Source organism: Populus nigra, chromosome 10, assembly GCF_951802175.1.
Source record: "Populus nigra chromosome 10, ddPopNigr1.1, whole genome shotgun sequence".
NCBI lineage: Eukaryota > Viridiplantae > Streptophyta > Magnoliopsida > Malpighiales > Salicaceae > Populus > Populus nigra.
In genome coordinates this window covers 9,549,422-9,564,664 of record NC_084861.1, presented here as the reverse complement: position 1 = coordinate 9,564,664, position 15,243 = coordinate 9,549,422, and the positions used below count along the sequence as shown (strand labels likewise).

Sequence of the window (15,243 nt, the reverse complement as noted above, 5' to 3'; positions counted from 1 at the left end):
TTGAAATGGGCTTTGATTTTATTTATTTTTTGCCTTTCTATCCTTTCCGCTTCCAAGATTACAATTGTTTTATGTCTCTTAAGTTGGTGAAGAACTATTATAAATTAATAAAATATATATATGTATGGGTATGGCATATATGAATCAGAAAAGATATTCAACCTACAAATTTAATGATAACAAACGAATTTAAAGATAAGAGGTTAATCCTATGACGTTAGATTTACTACTAGTAATTTAACTGAAAAATAATTTCTTAAATCTGCTCAATCACTTATTCTTGATAGCAATTAAACTGCTTTGTTTTAAACTGACAATTCCAAGCAATTTTTTTATATAAAAAGAGGGAGAACTGCATCTGCATTTGGCATTGTCTTCACCTACTGTAACACCTTTGAAAGTAGCATTGTGATTATTTTTTACAATATTTTTTGTATGAAAATATATTAAAATAATATTTTTTTATTTTTTTTAATATTAACCCATCAAAATAATCTTAAAACACTAAAAAATATATTAATTTAAAATAAAAATATTTAATTTTTTTTAAAATATTTTTAAAACATAAAAACAGAAACCGAAACCGGGAGTAAGTAAAGCCTAAACGTACCATGCAAACAGGAGAGCGTTGAGAAGAGAGACAAATAAACATGCAAGTGCTGACCAGCAGGGATAAGTTTCTGAAACAAGAATCAAACTTTACATGAAAAGAAAAGTATATACATTAAAAATAAAGTGACACGTTAGCTTTACAAAGCAACTGGTGGAAGTTATCTCAGTCAATGAATAGAATCAACCCGAACGCCCCCAACCCAACAAAGAGGGGAAAAAAACAAAAAGCAAAGGAAAAAAACCCTAGCACCCAATAATCAACCCTGGTGTGGTGGAAGCATGGCCTCATTAGCAGCTGTGCTCTCCCCCACAATAAAGGGCCCAGGTTCAAACTCAACTCTTTCAAACATAAGAAAACCCTATCCATGGAACCCCAAACACGCAGCTCAGCATCGTAGCAATGTCTGTATAGCATCACGTTGAGCCTGTGCCAAACTCTGCAATTTCAAACCAAAACAACTGGATTTTCAATTCCTTCCATGAATGCTAAAGTAAATTGTCGAGAATATGACTCAAATGCATGAACCGGAATGTAAGTCAACCTGGCAAAGATGATCAAACAGCTGTCTGTTGCTATGAACGAACTTTGCAAAGAAGTCCGCAAGATAATTTACCAAGTTAATCTGCTAGGAATATTTCAAGAAATTAAAGCTGTATGCGACACTTCAAATATTCAAAGAACTTGAAGAAAAAATATTGAAAATTCACACCCCCCCCCCCCCACCCAAAAAAAAAAAAAAAGGATAATGCTGAAAATTACCCCATTGAGCTGATCGGAAACACTCAATAGATCATCATCATCCCAATCCTCTTCATTCTTGAATATCACAAAAATTTGGTCAGTATTGGAGAAGTAAAAGAGAGAAGCAAATATAAAATAACATGATGTGAGGAAAATACAACGAAAGAATAGGGAATTTCTCATCAGAGAGAAGAAAATATAAAATAACATGATGCGAGGAAAATACAACAAAAGAACAGGAAAAATTTCATCAATTCACCTCATTATATGCTTTCGCCATTGCTTCAAGTTGGCCATATGTAGTTCTGCCGAATGATGGAGCAGCAGCAGAGGACAGCAAACTATCATTAGACTCTGCCACCCCTCCTTGAATTTCTTCCCAGTCGCTCTCCTGCCACAACAGTTAGCTCAAACCTTAAAAGAGTCATATTCCTTGCAGCTACGAGGACAATGACATCAAGGAAACCTGAAAATGATGCCCCTACCTCATCATCAGCCATTGCCTGTTCTTGGAATTCAATCACGGTGTCTGCCAGCAAAGCCAATATCTGTAGCAAACAGGACAAGGAAAGCGCCCAAATAGTTGATCACATATACCAATCAAACTTTGAACAGAAAAGTAAAATTGCGCGCTCTTGGTTTAAATTTATTACCTAAGAAAATAAAAATACCACAAAATGCAACAAACCAATAGCTATAGTCAAGACCATGTTTTTTTTCCCTTTTAAACTATGTAATCTATCCTTTACATATTGGTTATAGAGTTTTATTTTTTTTAGATTTGAAAATAATATTTTTCTTTTGCATATGGGACATTATGGAAAGGAAGAAGAATTACATTATTCATATTTTTTTAAGGGTTAATCTGCTAGATGATGATAAAGCTAAAAGAGGATATCTGCAAAACTGGTCCTTTTGGAAAGAAGAAAAATTAGTGTGAAGGGAGGAGCTTGCTTTCTCAAAATCTTGTATAGAACACTGCTATGAGTTAAATTGCAAAAACATTGCAAAGAACAGTACATGTTTTTGTGGAAGCAACACCAATTGTGATTTATAAATGAATAGGAGTGTTAAGATATATGGTGAATGTGAGATAAGAAAGCAATTGACTTCTGTTCACAAATAATTTTGAAATTCTTGCCAATGGATAACTTTCTATCCAAAAGATTCAATGTCATCAATTTAGATTCATAGGTACCTTTACAGGAAGAGGCACTAAAGTCCACTGATCAGGGGCCAATTTAGCTTTTGACCGAGTGGTAATTCCTGCAGCAGACTATTGATAAAAAGAGTAAGTTCTTAAAACAAGCATGCATCCATAAACATGTGCATTCAGAGCTTAATGGTATGGATGGACCTTTAGATGTCCTAGCACATTAACTTTATTCAATTCAGCGTGCCTAGTGGATAGCAACAAGGCCAAAGCACTGGTTGTGACCTTAATTTGATAAGCCCCTTGAATCTCGCCTACATTCAATCAAAAAGTTGGAGTTCAAAATCAATGTAAGTTTATTTTGACTACCATTGATTGCTTGGAAAACAATGACAGAAACATTACAAATTAGTTGCAGACATTATGCTTCATCAAAAACAAAGACACAAGACAGGTTTTATAATTAGTTCATCCAGATATAAATAAGTTGAATGCAAGATAATTGAACCCTCAGACATTGTAAATCAAGCGCATTAAAATATTCAAAAGAGGACCTCAAAAAACAAAAAAACCCACTAACCTGAACAACTAGCACATACTGGAAAAATATATGCAAAGGTAATGGCTACCATGCAGGTAGTGAAAAGTTTCACTATCCTTCCATTTATGATTTTATTCAAGCCTTCAGGTATTAAGTTCCTTCCAATCCTCTAAATATGAAACTTGGGAAAGGATGGAATTCAGACAAACAACTTAGATGGACTCATGAATACTACTTTGAGATTCAAACGATTAGAATCAGTACTCTTTTTGCTTAATCCATATTATTTAAATGAAATTTGGTAATTAAAATCAAAATAATCCTGCTTAAATATTATGATTCCATCAATTTATCAAATCAAATTCAACATTAAAATCTAGCCAAGGCGAGTACTGCACAGGCAATATTTCAAACAGAAATTGATTAATTAAAAGTTATCACTAGAAAACAATGACAGAGAGGACAGAATAAAAAAAAATGAATGTAGATTAGAAATGCGTGGCCAAGAGAATAGCATTGTCACCTTAACATATCTGTAAAATAGGAGCACAAGTAAATGGGAAGCATACTTACCTTGCTTCTGAGTCCATTCTGACATCACATAAACAAAGGAGTTTTCATAGCCTTCAGCTGGTATACCAATCAGCATATCAATAAATTGTTCAACATGAGGAACACTCATATGGACCTGTGTTTTAAACAAGCATAACGTTCTAAAGTCAATCCATGAAAACCAAATGAAGTGCCTGTGAAATCTTGGCCATAGCAGCTAATAAGAAAGCAGCGGGTGTCAATAAAAGAGAATAGAACAATTCACAAACTTTCAAGCAAGGCAAATGATTGAAGCCCAATTAGTAGTAAAATGATTGTCAGCTTAGCAAGAATGATTATTTGACAATATCTTTTATCATTGGCCTAGTTGGCAACAGAAAGTTGACACTTAAGAGTTTGAGTTGACACAAACCGAAGTAATGAATATTGAAGGCCACGTACCAATCTAGCAAAAATAAGCAATAATGAACTTTTCAACCCCACTATTTGAGCTGACTGCATTCGTCTAACAAGAGCAGTAACTAGATCTCGGATATACATTGCCATGTGCAATGGTAGATGTAAAATAAGCTGCAAAATGTAACTCCCAACAAAAAGAGATCCAGAGCTTTCCATACCAGGGTCGAGAAGCCTGCAGACCCAAGAATTTAATTAGCATTAAGAAACAAAATTGTACAGAAAGTTCATGATCTGCGAGAATCATTTTGTCATAAAGTTCTACATGGGGTACCATCAAGAAACCATGAAGTCACTGAGAAGAAAAATTACATGTACATTTTACAAAATTAGATGTCAGTATTCCATTAATGGACCAGAAAAAAATTTAAATGTGCTAAGCAACCAGGTATCTCAGTTTAGGAAATCTGTTGTCCTATGCCAATCTGCATTCATGATCGGCCTTATTATTTATATAAAAAATTATGCTTAATATGTTAAATCTAATTTTAAGATATTTTTTCGATTTCATCTAACTCATGGCAGAAAAGAACTTGTCTTGCATGAGCTTATCTCAAACTCCAATTTTTTTTTATGTTGGAAAGAGCAGTTACACAACTTAGAAATAGAACACAGAAGCAACAAGATCCCCAATAAGAATCAGCCCATCTTTTCCCTTCAGAACACACGAATCAAGGCATTGAGTACTTAGAATCTAACAAACTTAAACAACTGATAAAAGTTAATGCAATTCCTCAAGGTTTCAGAAGAATAATAAACATAATAAATAAAAATGTACAAAAAATATAACCAACCTTGAAGCTGCATCAAGCAAACTTCTCATTGTGAATCCAGAATCAGCAGCCCAAGAAAGTATTTCTTCTCTCCCCCCGGATATAAATGAAGCCAGACATTGTGTGGCATTCTAGTCAATGATGCAGCAAAAATTAAGTCATTTCTACACTATCCATATACAATACAAGTACGAAAATTAAATACATGTCTACGGAAAAAATAAACCTGCATTTCACTGTGATCATCACTTTGAAGGACTATTCGAATAACAGCATCAAAGCAAGTATCATATATGGCTTTTATGACGTCACTTGGAGCATTCTGCATAATGCTACCACAAAATGAAATTAGCAGAGCATGCCTCATGATGAAAAGAGGGTTCAAAGATCAAAGAGAATGTTCAACGTAATAAGTGTGGTGTGATAGATTTATAGATGCATAATATTATCCTCATCAGGATTGACTTGCCTTTAATAGCATAGTCACCAAATCAAGTGATCCGGCCACCAATCCATCAGGCTGCTGGTAAGGCTATAATGACCATGGAAAGACATGAAAAACAAGTGCTTTAAATCACTATTGAAGAATTGCAACACAATTTAGTTTAACATAGCTTTTACAACCATACTTTATTTAATATTGGTCCGATATGCGGCAAAATTCGAGAAACCAATGGATGAATACCACCAGGAGCATTTTTCAAGGCCTGGACAAATTTTTTGAAAGTATACAATTAGTTAAGCATTGCTAAACAGATAAGTGAACTCGATACCATCAATCATCAAAGCCAAGGTAAAAGCCCCAAAAGATATCACCCCAAGCAAGATCAATTCAGAAAGTCAGAGGGGCACCACCACCTCTGGTACATTAAAACCTCGCAAGGACTTGTAGACTTTAAAGATATTTAGAATTCAGTTGATCAACTAGCTCACAGATCAAAAACAGAATGGGCCTACTCTCTCCCTTTTAATGTCCTTGGGACTTAAAATGGGCACTGGCATGGATAAAAATAGATACTAATAATTTCAATTTTTTCTCACCCGTGATCATATTTATATCTGTGCTTGCCTTTGGATATTAATTCATCAGGCTAACTCAGAATATCAAAAGGCATATAAATAATAAATCACAAATTCACCAATTATGTTCAACAGTCAATCACATCCATGAAATGTGAATAATTGACAAATAAAATAGAAACAAAACAAGAAGAAAATATTGCACATAAACAATAAGCACATGTGAAGAAAGTGAATCAAGATACCCTGACAGCTGTAACACTTCTCCCTAATAAACTAAAAAATTAGGAGAAGAAGAAATTTAATATCAATACCTCCAGAACCTCAATGGCATCAATACTGAGAAAAGGATCAGAAACATACAATGCCCATGTATTAAGAACTACAGGTGAGACAACAGACTCGAATGATACTGCTGCTTCACGAACTGCAATTTCACGACTACAGAAGCTGAGATTGCAGATAGGCAAGAAACTGGAAAGGCTTCAGAATAATTTACAATTATGTCCATACCCACCTGCCTTAATAGATGCTTGCAGTGTTTCAAGCACCAGGTGTAATGTTTCATCAGATGCCTATGAAGCAGAATCAAACAGAACTAATAAATGTACATTCAGCAATAGTATTGAAGAAATCTTCTTGCAGAATTACCTGATGAAGAAGATCTGTGAGAGATGAAAACAAGCCCATCAGTTGAGGCTGAATATTTTCTTTGTTAGCTTCAGGCAGGAGTTGAGAAAGTGCCTGACAAGCACCCATCTTCACAGGTGGAGGCCTGCTAGGATAAACATTTGTCAAAAGATATTTATCACTCTTAAAAAGAAAGGTAATTTTTTTTAAGTAATCATGGATGCTTACACATTCATGCCAACTCCCTTGACAGCAGCATGGAGGAAATGCTCGAGAACTCCATGGCTGATCTGTATGATACTAAAAATTAATATTTTTTTAAAGGCAATGTAAACTTAGTAACACAAGGAAATATTGTATAATTACCACAGAGGAGAACTTAGCAACTGATGTAAAAATACGTGCATAAAGAAAGGGATATTCATGCACCCCTGCAAAACAAAATAATTGCACAAAAATTGTGCCTGTAAATGAACAAGCCGAACAAGTATTGGCACAAAATAAAACAGAAGAAAGAAAACAGATTTATACCTGTTCCAACATCTATAGTGACAATCTGCTCTACAAGGTTTCCTAAATTCACACTGATCATCCCTGATGCCTATAAAATAAAGTGAACACTATGAAAAAATCATATGCTCCACATAAAACAAAAGTGGTTTCCAACCATGCTTATCAGAACACAACAATAAGTGATGTCAAAAGAAATACCTCTGCATCAAGCAATTGGTCTGAGAGATCAGCCAAAGCAAAGAGGATGGACTCCCTTATCTACCAGATTTTACCATGTCAAGATGGATCAACAGAAAAGGTAAGATGACTGAAAAGAAAATACAGTTGAAATGACGGATAAAGTATTAGATTAAACTACAGAACAAAGTCTTTCACACAGATCATATGCAGGCATGTGAAACTACATAGCAGCAAATATTTTGGAGCAAATCAGTTGACCAGATCAAACATTCGGATCCTGAGGAAGTCTCTTGTGTGCACTTAAAGTGAAGAAAAAAGAGCATGAAATTTCACTTCCCAAATACCAAGAGTAAAATAAAATAAAAGAGACCACACAGACTCATTCCAGAAACTTCACTGGAGATACGGATGGCAAAAGACAACAATTTGACAATACTGCCATCACAGGTGCAGTAAAATAGCTCACGCCCTTATGCAGTAAATTTAAGGTTTATTAAATGAGTCGGAGCTGTACAGAGAGAATCAAAGAAATCATTTTCTCCACAGGGAAAGTAATACAATACCACAAGAAACGCAAGTCAAGAAACAATCTTGAAAGATTAAAACTAAATTCAAGCACAAAATACTTCGCGAGGTGGTTTAGAATTATATATATATATATATATATATATATATATATATAATTCATTCTAAATGCAAAGGAAAAATATTAAAAGGGAGAGATTCAGTGGAAGTAGAAGTGTTACAGCCCCAACTACAGGTCATTGGCCATAAATTGCAAATTGAACTATTCATGGAATAAATACAAAGAAAGGCAAAACCTTTACTTACTCGCCACCAAGCTGCTGAACCAGCAGCCTTTTCTCGTTCAGACTCATTGAATCTCTCTCTCATGGCATCTATAATAGCATAAATTCCTTCACTGCCAAAAGAATTCACCACCTCCTCTAGCAAAAGTACACCTAAAGATTTAAGATGGTGAAGAGCATCAACAAAAACCTAATGATTTTTCATTCGTTAAGTGGCAGGGGTAGTTACTGGGACTCAAACTTAAGACCTGTCCCATCCCATACTTTATAGAAGCAAGTACCGCTGGGTTAAATACCCATTGGCAAAGCTCCATATTGGACTAAAATCCTACATCTGTAGAAAAGTAGATGAAAGCAGTAATAACTAAACTCCAGTAAAACCATTTGACATCAGTACTCATAACCCTTGCACACAATGCCGAAAAGGACAGCAAGTAAAAAATTGTACCATTCACATAGTCAATCAACATGTAGAAATTAAAATATTTTCAACTATGCATTGCTATAAATTTCAAAACATTTATAGATAACAGAACTTCTATCAAAAGATAAGTTTATCTAAACACCCATTCAAATCCCAATTGACCCCCTGTTTGTATCTTCCTCTGTTTTGCCACTCCATGCTTATGAGAGGTTGGGGATGGATCTCCTAAGTTCATCCCAAAAATACTTTTCAACAAAACCCAAAGCCAAACCAAACTCTTTCCACGTGTTTGTTTGGTGTGGCTCAATGCAATGCTGAAGACAGAACATGTCAATCAAAACCCAAGAAAAATTAAGACCAGATTGCCTCAACACTCTGAGAGTCATTTTGCACCTTGCATATATTCCATCAATGTGTTTTCTCAACCAGTAGTTGCATTAACTGAGATCATGCTTTATCTGCGAGTGTAAATTTGGTTATAATTCTAAGAATCTTCATTACTATTTCTAAAGCTTCTTTAAATTGTCCAAAATTCCTTCTTTTAGGCTGCTTTAAATTTGTCTGGAATTCCTTGATTACTGTTGTTTCATTATTCCCCAAAATGAGCAATTAGACCAACATATTCAAATTCGTTGCTAGTTGCACTTTTGCAACATAATTATCAGAAATACTAGTAGCAGCCAATTCGGTTAAAAACTACTTACCAGAAACACGACAGCTATAAGTAGCATCATCCTCATCAGCAACAAATTGGTTTGCATCCCTTGACCAAGTATGAACCTATATAATCCAAATGTAGAACTGGTGAGCAACAGGAAAAAAAAACCTGAACAGGAAGGCATTTTTGATAGCACTAAAGGGTTTAGGAGCCATGGTAAGTCGAAAGCCAGTGGTATTCCAGGTCATGGTTCAACTCTTGCCCTCAGATGGCCGCTACTCACCCTTCTTGTGGTACCATTTGAAAGGCCTGTGGGTAAAGTAAAGGGCTAGCCTACTTGGTGCAAATTCGTGAGGAGGGATCCAGCACAGCTATCCTTAAGTAGTGGCAGGCTAGTTGTGGTGGCCCAAGGCCACACAAATGCCTCACTTCCTTGTAAATATATATATATATATATATATATATAAAAGTGTTTTGATTAAGAGTCCTTCCCTTGACAGGGAATAGACAAATCATGCTCTACCTAAACATCTGCATATATCTAAACAAATGCATTTATCCACAATCACCATTAAGTAACACAACAAAACAAGGACATATAACGGGAATATGTTGTAGAAAATTACTTGTTGTTCTGTCATTTGCAGGAAAGCTAAAGTGTAATATGCCAACTCCTTGATGTTATTCTTAACTACCTGCATTAACTAGGTTTCATAAACATAATGTAGAAAAAAGACGGCACAAACAAAATCAAAGACTTTGAACAGCACCTTCATTAATTTTGCACTGCCCACAACGGTCAACAAAAACTCAAAAAGCTGCATATACAAAAGCACGTGTAAGGAACCATCTATATGAAAAGCTAAAACAGAACATACATGCATGGTTCTGAGCATTTCAAAACAAAAGGTTCTTGATAACAAATTCCATTTGTTTCTATTGATAAATGATCAGTGGCCAAAGTCAGACATAAAACCTTCAAACAAAACATGCTCAAAAGTATTATACATGTAAAAACACATGCATCGTTTACTCAAAACCTACTCCTAGAAAACAGTATCTTTACCATCATTCCATGACTACTTAAAGCTTGCCTTGGTGAAAAGAAAAGGAAAACAAGCCAATACATGTCAGGCCAGTATTGTAAATTTTGTGACTTCTTGATTGGGAACCCTAAAATATTCATACAATTTCCAGCATGATTGTCCATTATTCCATGACACAGTTATTTTCAGTTGCTGCTATTGTTGTCATCAGATTAAAACAAGCAGTCATGTACAACTCTTTTCAGACAACATGCTTGAATAGCATGAACTTGAAAGCTGATTCATCATAATTTACCATCTATTTAGCCAGATAACACAGTTTTTTTCTAATTTATTAGCATAATAAATGGGAGAATTTACCCCCTTTTTCTGTTCTTTGACCAAACTTGTACTAGCCTTTCCCAAGTGAATATCAACCCCAATAGATAATGTTTCCAAGTTTCCACCCGAAACACAACCACCAAAAAACATATGATTAGATGAAAAAAAAATTATATTGGATTTAGGATGAATTGGGAGTTTGATGTTAAAACCCAGCAGGCTTTTTGATGGGGTATTTGAGCTAGGTACAGCTGCCTGACTAAAACTGACATACATCATATATATTTTTATTGTTATATAAATTTATATAATTTTGTTTTAGAAAGTATAATAAAAGACATGAATATATAATGCAGTAGTAGATATTGGTGTGATGATATTTCCTTCTGTTGTTCATTAACATGTATAGTTACAAACAATTTACTTTTTATTGTCATTTTTTGTGGACATCTAGTTTTATAGTTAATGTATGATGAACATTTTAATTAGTTTACTAGGCATTTAGCAGGGAGGGTTAGAGTTTGGGATGGAACAGGCTTAGGATGCGGGTTTTCTATATAGACCTTGGTTCAAGTTAGGTATTTTCACAGGTACCGATCCTGTTTCCATCCCTACTCAAGGAGGCTACTTGGTGTGTAAAGAAGAAAATGGCAGTAAATAATATTATACTTTAACCTTTAACTGACAATTCATGCAAAATCATTGACATGAATCACATTGCATGTGATCAATCAATCTATCCCGCAGCTGGTAATCTTAGGGCAATTTGAAACTTCATCATGCAAAATTTCATTGATATTTAACTTAAAGAGCATCTACATATATGTGTATATGCATGTGTACATATTATATAGTAATCTAGAAATGTTAATACGATTACCTGGATGACAAATGCATCAAGACTTTTCTCAGCACCATCAGAGTCATATCTATCTCCATAGGGATCTTCTGTACATTCAATTGATGACCGCATGTACACACTTAGAGATGTTACAAATGTTTGCCACAAGGGTCCAACTATCACTGCAATAACACAACATGGTTGTTGGATGGGAAAATGCAAAATAACAAATTAGCAAATGGCAGAACTTCAAAATAAATGAAAAGAAAGCTGCTTTGAACATAATAAATGAACATATACCCATGAATTCACTTTCAGTAAGGCTAGGGAAATTCTGAACAAACTGATTCAAGCACTTTAAAACCTAGTGGGCACAGAATTAATATCAGCCACTAACTCATTTCGACAAACAAGGATAATAGACAAAGATTTAGATCAAAAGACTGAATTAACCTCCATTCTCAAGCTCCAATTATCAGGATCTTCAGGTTGCATAGGCGGTTCTAAGATAACAGAGAACTGATCCATCCATGGTTTAAGCATTGGTGTTATCAAGGCACTGATTTCTGTCTGAACATAAATGTATTAATCTTTCAATAAAAGATAGAGCAGGTTAAAAAAGAAAACAATCTGAAGCAAGTGGAAACTAGATCAGAAGTAAAAAACATACCTTATATACACCACTCATGATCCCGAGCACAGACACGCAAGAATAAACTATTGTAAGGGCTTTCATACGCAAGTAGTTGTCATAATTCTGCTTAAACAGGTTCTGACATAGTAAGTCCACAGGATGAACAGGAGTATGGTTTTGCCATCAAGAAAGCAACTTTAACAGATTGATACTGACTACTTTCCATACACAAAATTAGGGTCTACTCATATACCAAACCGTGATGCAGAATCCTGAAAATATCTATGAGAAATACATGGAAGAAAAGAGATACATGGGTAATTTCAAATCATTTAAGAATGAATAATATCTCTCAAGAAAACCACAGTATGTCACCCATCACCCACTTATTCACCATAGAAACCAGAAGTCATCAAGATTTCATCACAACATTTTCATTGTTGCTTTCAGGCCACAGAATTACACAAGTAATTTGAAGTCATACATGCAGAAAGAGTAACATCTCCCATGCAGCCATGGTATACCACTTGCTGCTTACTAATTTACCCTACGAATCAGAATTCACCAAGATTTTAACAAACAAAAAAAAATCAATTTTCCTTTCAGGCCACAAAATAATAAAGAACCCGGAACACATAAGCATACACCAAAGAGTGCACCAAGCCACATAAGTCTAGCTAGTTTGACTCCAACACATCCCATGAAGGTGCAATAGTAATGCATCACTGAAAACAGGGAACTTTTGTATGTTACTGTTTTTGGGCAACATAACACATGTACATGTATTTCATGTAGGCATCAAAGGAATCTCATGCCACTTTGGTCACCGTGATACTGTTGAAATTGCAATTCTCATGGTCCTGCTCTATTCTTTGGTCACTAGCATATATACTTAGCATGCACTGGCATGCCCACCTTTTCTTCGAACAAGTTCACATTTCCATTCATAAAAAATTCCCATTGGATAGCCAGCAAAAAAACTAACACCAATCAAATAATGCTTTTGGAAAAAGCAACAAAATATGAGAAGAACTCCTAACCTGAGGTGACGATACAATTGTAAGCAAGCATGGGAACAAAACTGGTACTAGTGTTGGCACCACTGTATCATCCAAATCCCCAGAGAGAAGAGCCAGACACCTTAGAGCTCCATGCACTACAAATTCCAACATCAAATGTCACCTTCATTCTCAAGTCAAATTGCAAAGAACTGGTCACTTGTTAAGATCTTCGAGGTCAGGATTCAATTTGAAAAAGAGAGCTTCAGGGTTTTGTTTTTCATAAATGTCTGCTTGGAATGTGTATGGTAATCGCAAATTAAAAAACTTCACACAACCATCCCAGAGACTTACCTCCGCTCACATTAGTTCGATCGTTAATCAACTTCAAAAGAAACGGCAATAAATCAGGCCAATTCTCAGGCCAGTCATAAACAGCAATCGAAGCAATAGCCATGCTAATTGCAGTACACATTTTCCGATGAGAATCATCCAACGACGGTAAAAGAAGGCTCCGTATAACTTCCTAATAACAGAACAATAAACTAGTAATTAGGCCTCAATTTATGAATTTCAAGATCTAAAAAAAGGCCATAACTACCTTCTCTTCAATTGCAACAGCAGGCGGCTCGAAGGACTCCTCGCTTTCGTGCCAATGTTTCTTGATAAATTGCTTCAATAGTACGGCAGCTAGGTAATTATCTTGTTAATTCTCACCCAAAAAAATCAAATATAGGAACAAGAAGATTTAAAAAAAAATTATGAGAAAAAAAAGGTTTCAAAAGAGAGGATATCTGACGCAATCCAAAAGGAAGTTCCTTGTTCGCAGCAACTTTTGATAATGCCACTCCAAAACCTGAAGAAATAATGTTCGATTAGACTGGATTGATATCGGAGATTTAAAGGGGAGAAGAGGAGGGGAGTGACCTGGTTGAAGAGAGGCTTGGCGAAGAGAAACTTCGGCCAAGGAACGGATTTCCTGGTTAGGATCGAGAGTGGCATTCAGGCAATTGAGTAGCCATTCTTGATCTTTATCGATTAGGTTTGCCATTTTGATTTATTATTCAGCAAAAAAAAGAAAACCTAATTCACCTGTTGAGAAATGAAGAGCAGAGTTTTCTTTTTCCCGCTCTCAAAAGGAGATTTTTGCGGTGAGGGTGAGTGAAGAGAGAGAGAGAATATTTTGTTTCCGGTTTGTATATATAGTAGTGGAGGTTTTTTAGGGTTTCAGCTAGGTGGGCCTAAGAGAGTACAGTGAGTTGGGCTCTAGCTCCGCCGCCAATTTGCTTGCTTCTTGTTTCAAACCAAATCCAAATGATTCTCGAGGGGGGAGGAAAACACAAAATAAAAATGGTTTTTTTTTATATATATATATAAGCTGAGATATGTTATTGTTATTGTGAACATTTTTATGGCAGTTAATTTAATGGACACTGTTCATAAAATTAAAGCAGGGTACCTACCCTATGAATTTATGATAGATACAAGCAAAAATTGATAGAAAATGGCTTTAAGCAAGGGCAGAGTAAGAATATCTATGATCATCCGTACCCAATTGTTATCTTCATCTTCCATTACTGATTAGCCCTGAAATCCGTGTCATTGTGCAATTTTTCTCAATTTACTAGCTCAACCTATAATTTCAAAATAGTTTATTCACTGCAATCGCTTGAATTATATAAAAAAAAAAACGTAAAAATAACATCTAGACTAATATAAATATCTCAGAATTATTCTTAAATTTAATACAATAATTTAAACTTGAAAAATCTTTATTTATATTATTTACTTAACTTTAATTTTAAATTAAATTGAATAAGAATGGTCACAGTTTAATACTATTTACCTAGTATATTCCAAAAACAAATCAAATTAAAAAAAAAAGTAATGGTTATCCTATTTAATTCACAAAACTTACTATCTGAATTATTGAATTAAATTAATTTTTTTATTTTATTTTATTACATAATATATTTGGCTTGAAGATATGATGACTTTTTTGAAAAGATATAACACTTTTTAAACACAAATTACACCTCTAAAAATTAAAAAAACATTTTTTTACTAAAAAAATATAAATTAACTCACATCCAAATACTAAATACTCTTAGAAACCAGTAAAACTACAAAAAAAAAAACCACCAAATGCCCGGGGAAGAAACAACCGAAGGTTGTGTTTTTTAGTGTGCAATGATGCAGTGTGTAATGTTTTTGAAAGACATTTTTAAAATTTTTAAAATTTATAACCTTAACACGTCAAATTACTTAAAAATATTAAATAAATATTTTTTAAATAAAAAATAATTAAAAAAAACTACTTCAACCCCATTATCATAGACA

At 34.6% G+C, this 15,243-nt stretch overlaps 1 protein-coding gene across 1 annotated transcript; it reads right to left on the bottom strand.

Moving 5' to 3' along the window:
- Positions 1-673: 673 nt before the first annotated feature.
- LOC133705642 (uncharacterized) lies at positions 674-14,083 on the bottom strand. Its single transcript, XM_062130956.1, has 33 exons — positions 13,831-14,083; positions 13,698-13,759; positions 13,505-13,597; positions 13,258-13,429; positions 12,946-13,061; positions 11,942-12,028; positions 11,725-11,841; positions 11,572-11,635; positions 11,311-11,453; positions 9,834-9,881; positions 9,690-9,758; positions 9,110-9,185; positions 8,004-8,134; positions 7,191-7,250; positions 7,011-7,080; positions 6,846-6,910; positions 6,708-6,769; positions 6,501-6,624; positions 6,367-6,424; positions 6,164-6,276; positions 5,459-5,536; positions 5,299-5,361; positions 5,056-5,151; positions 4,851-4,960; positions 4,042-4,231; positions 3,622-3,736; positions 2,712-2,821; positions 2,553-2,630; positions 1,840-1,902; positions 1,614-1,745; positions 1,373-1,429; positions 1,155-1,235; positions 674-1,049 (listed from the first exon to the last, which is right to left on the bottom strand). The coding sequence occupies exons 1-33, from the start codon at positions 13,952-13,954 to the stop codon at positions 999-1,001; spliced, it is 3,078 nt and encodes a 1,025-aa protein (XP_061986940.1). The 5' UTR covers positions 13,955-14,083; the 3' UTR covers positions 674-998.
- Positions 14,084-15,243: the final 1,160 nt, after the last annotated feature.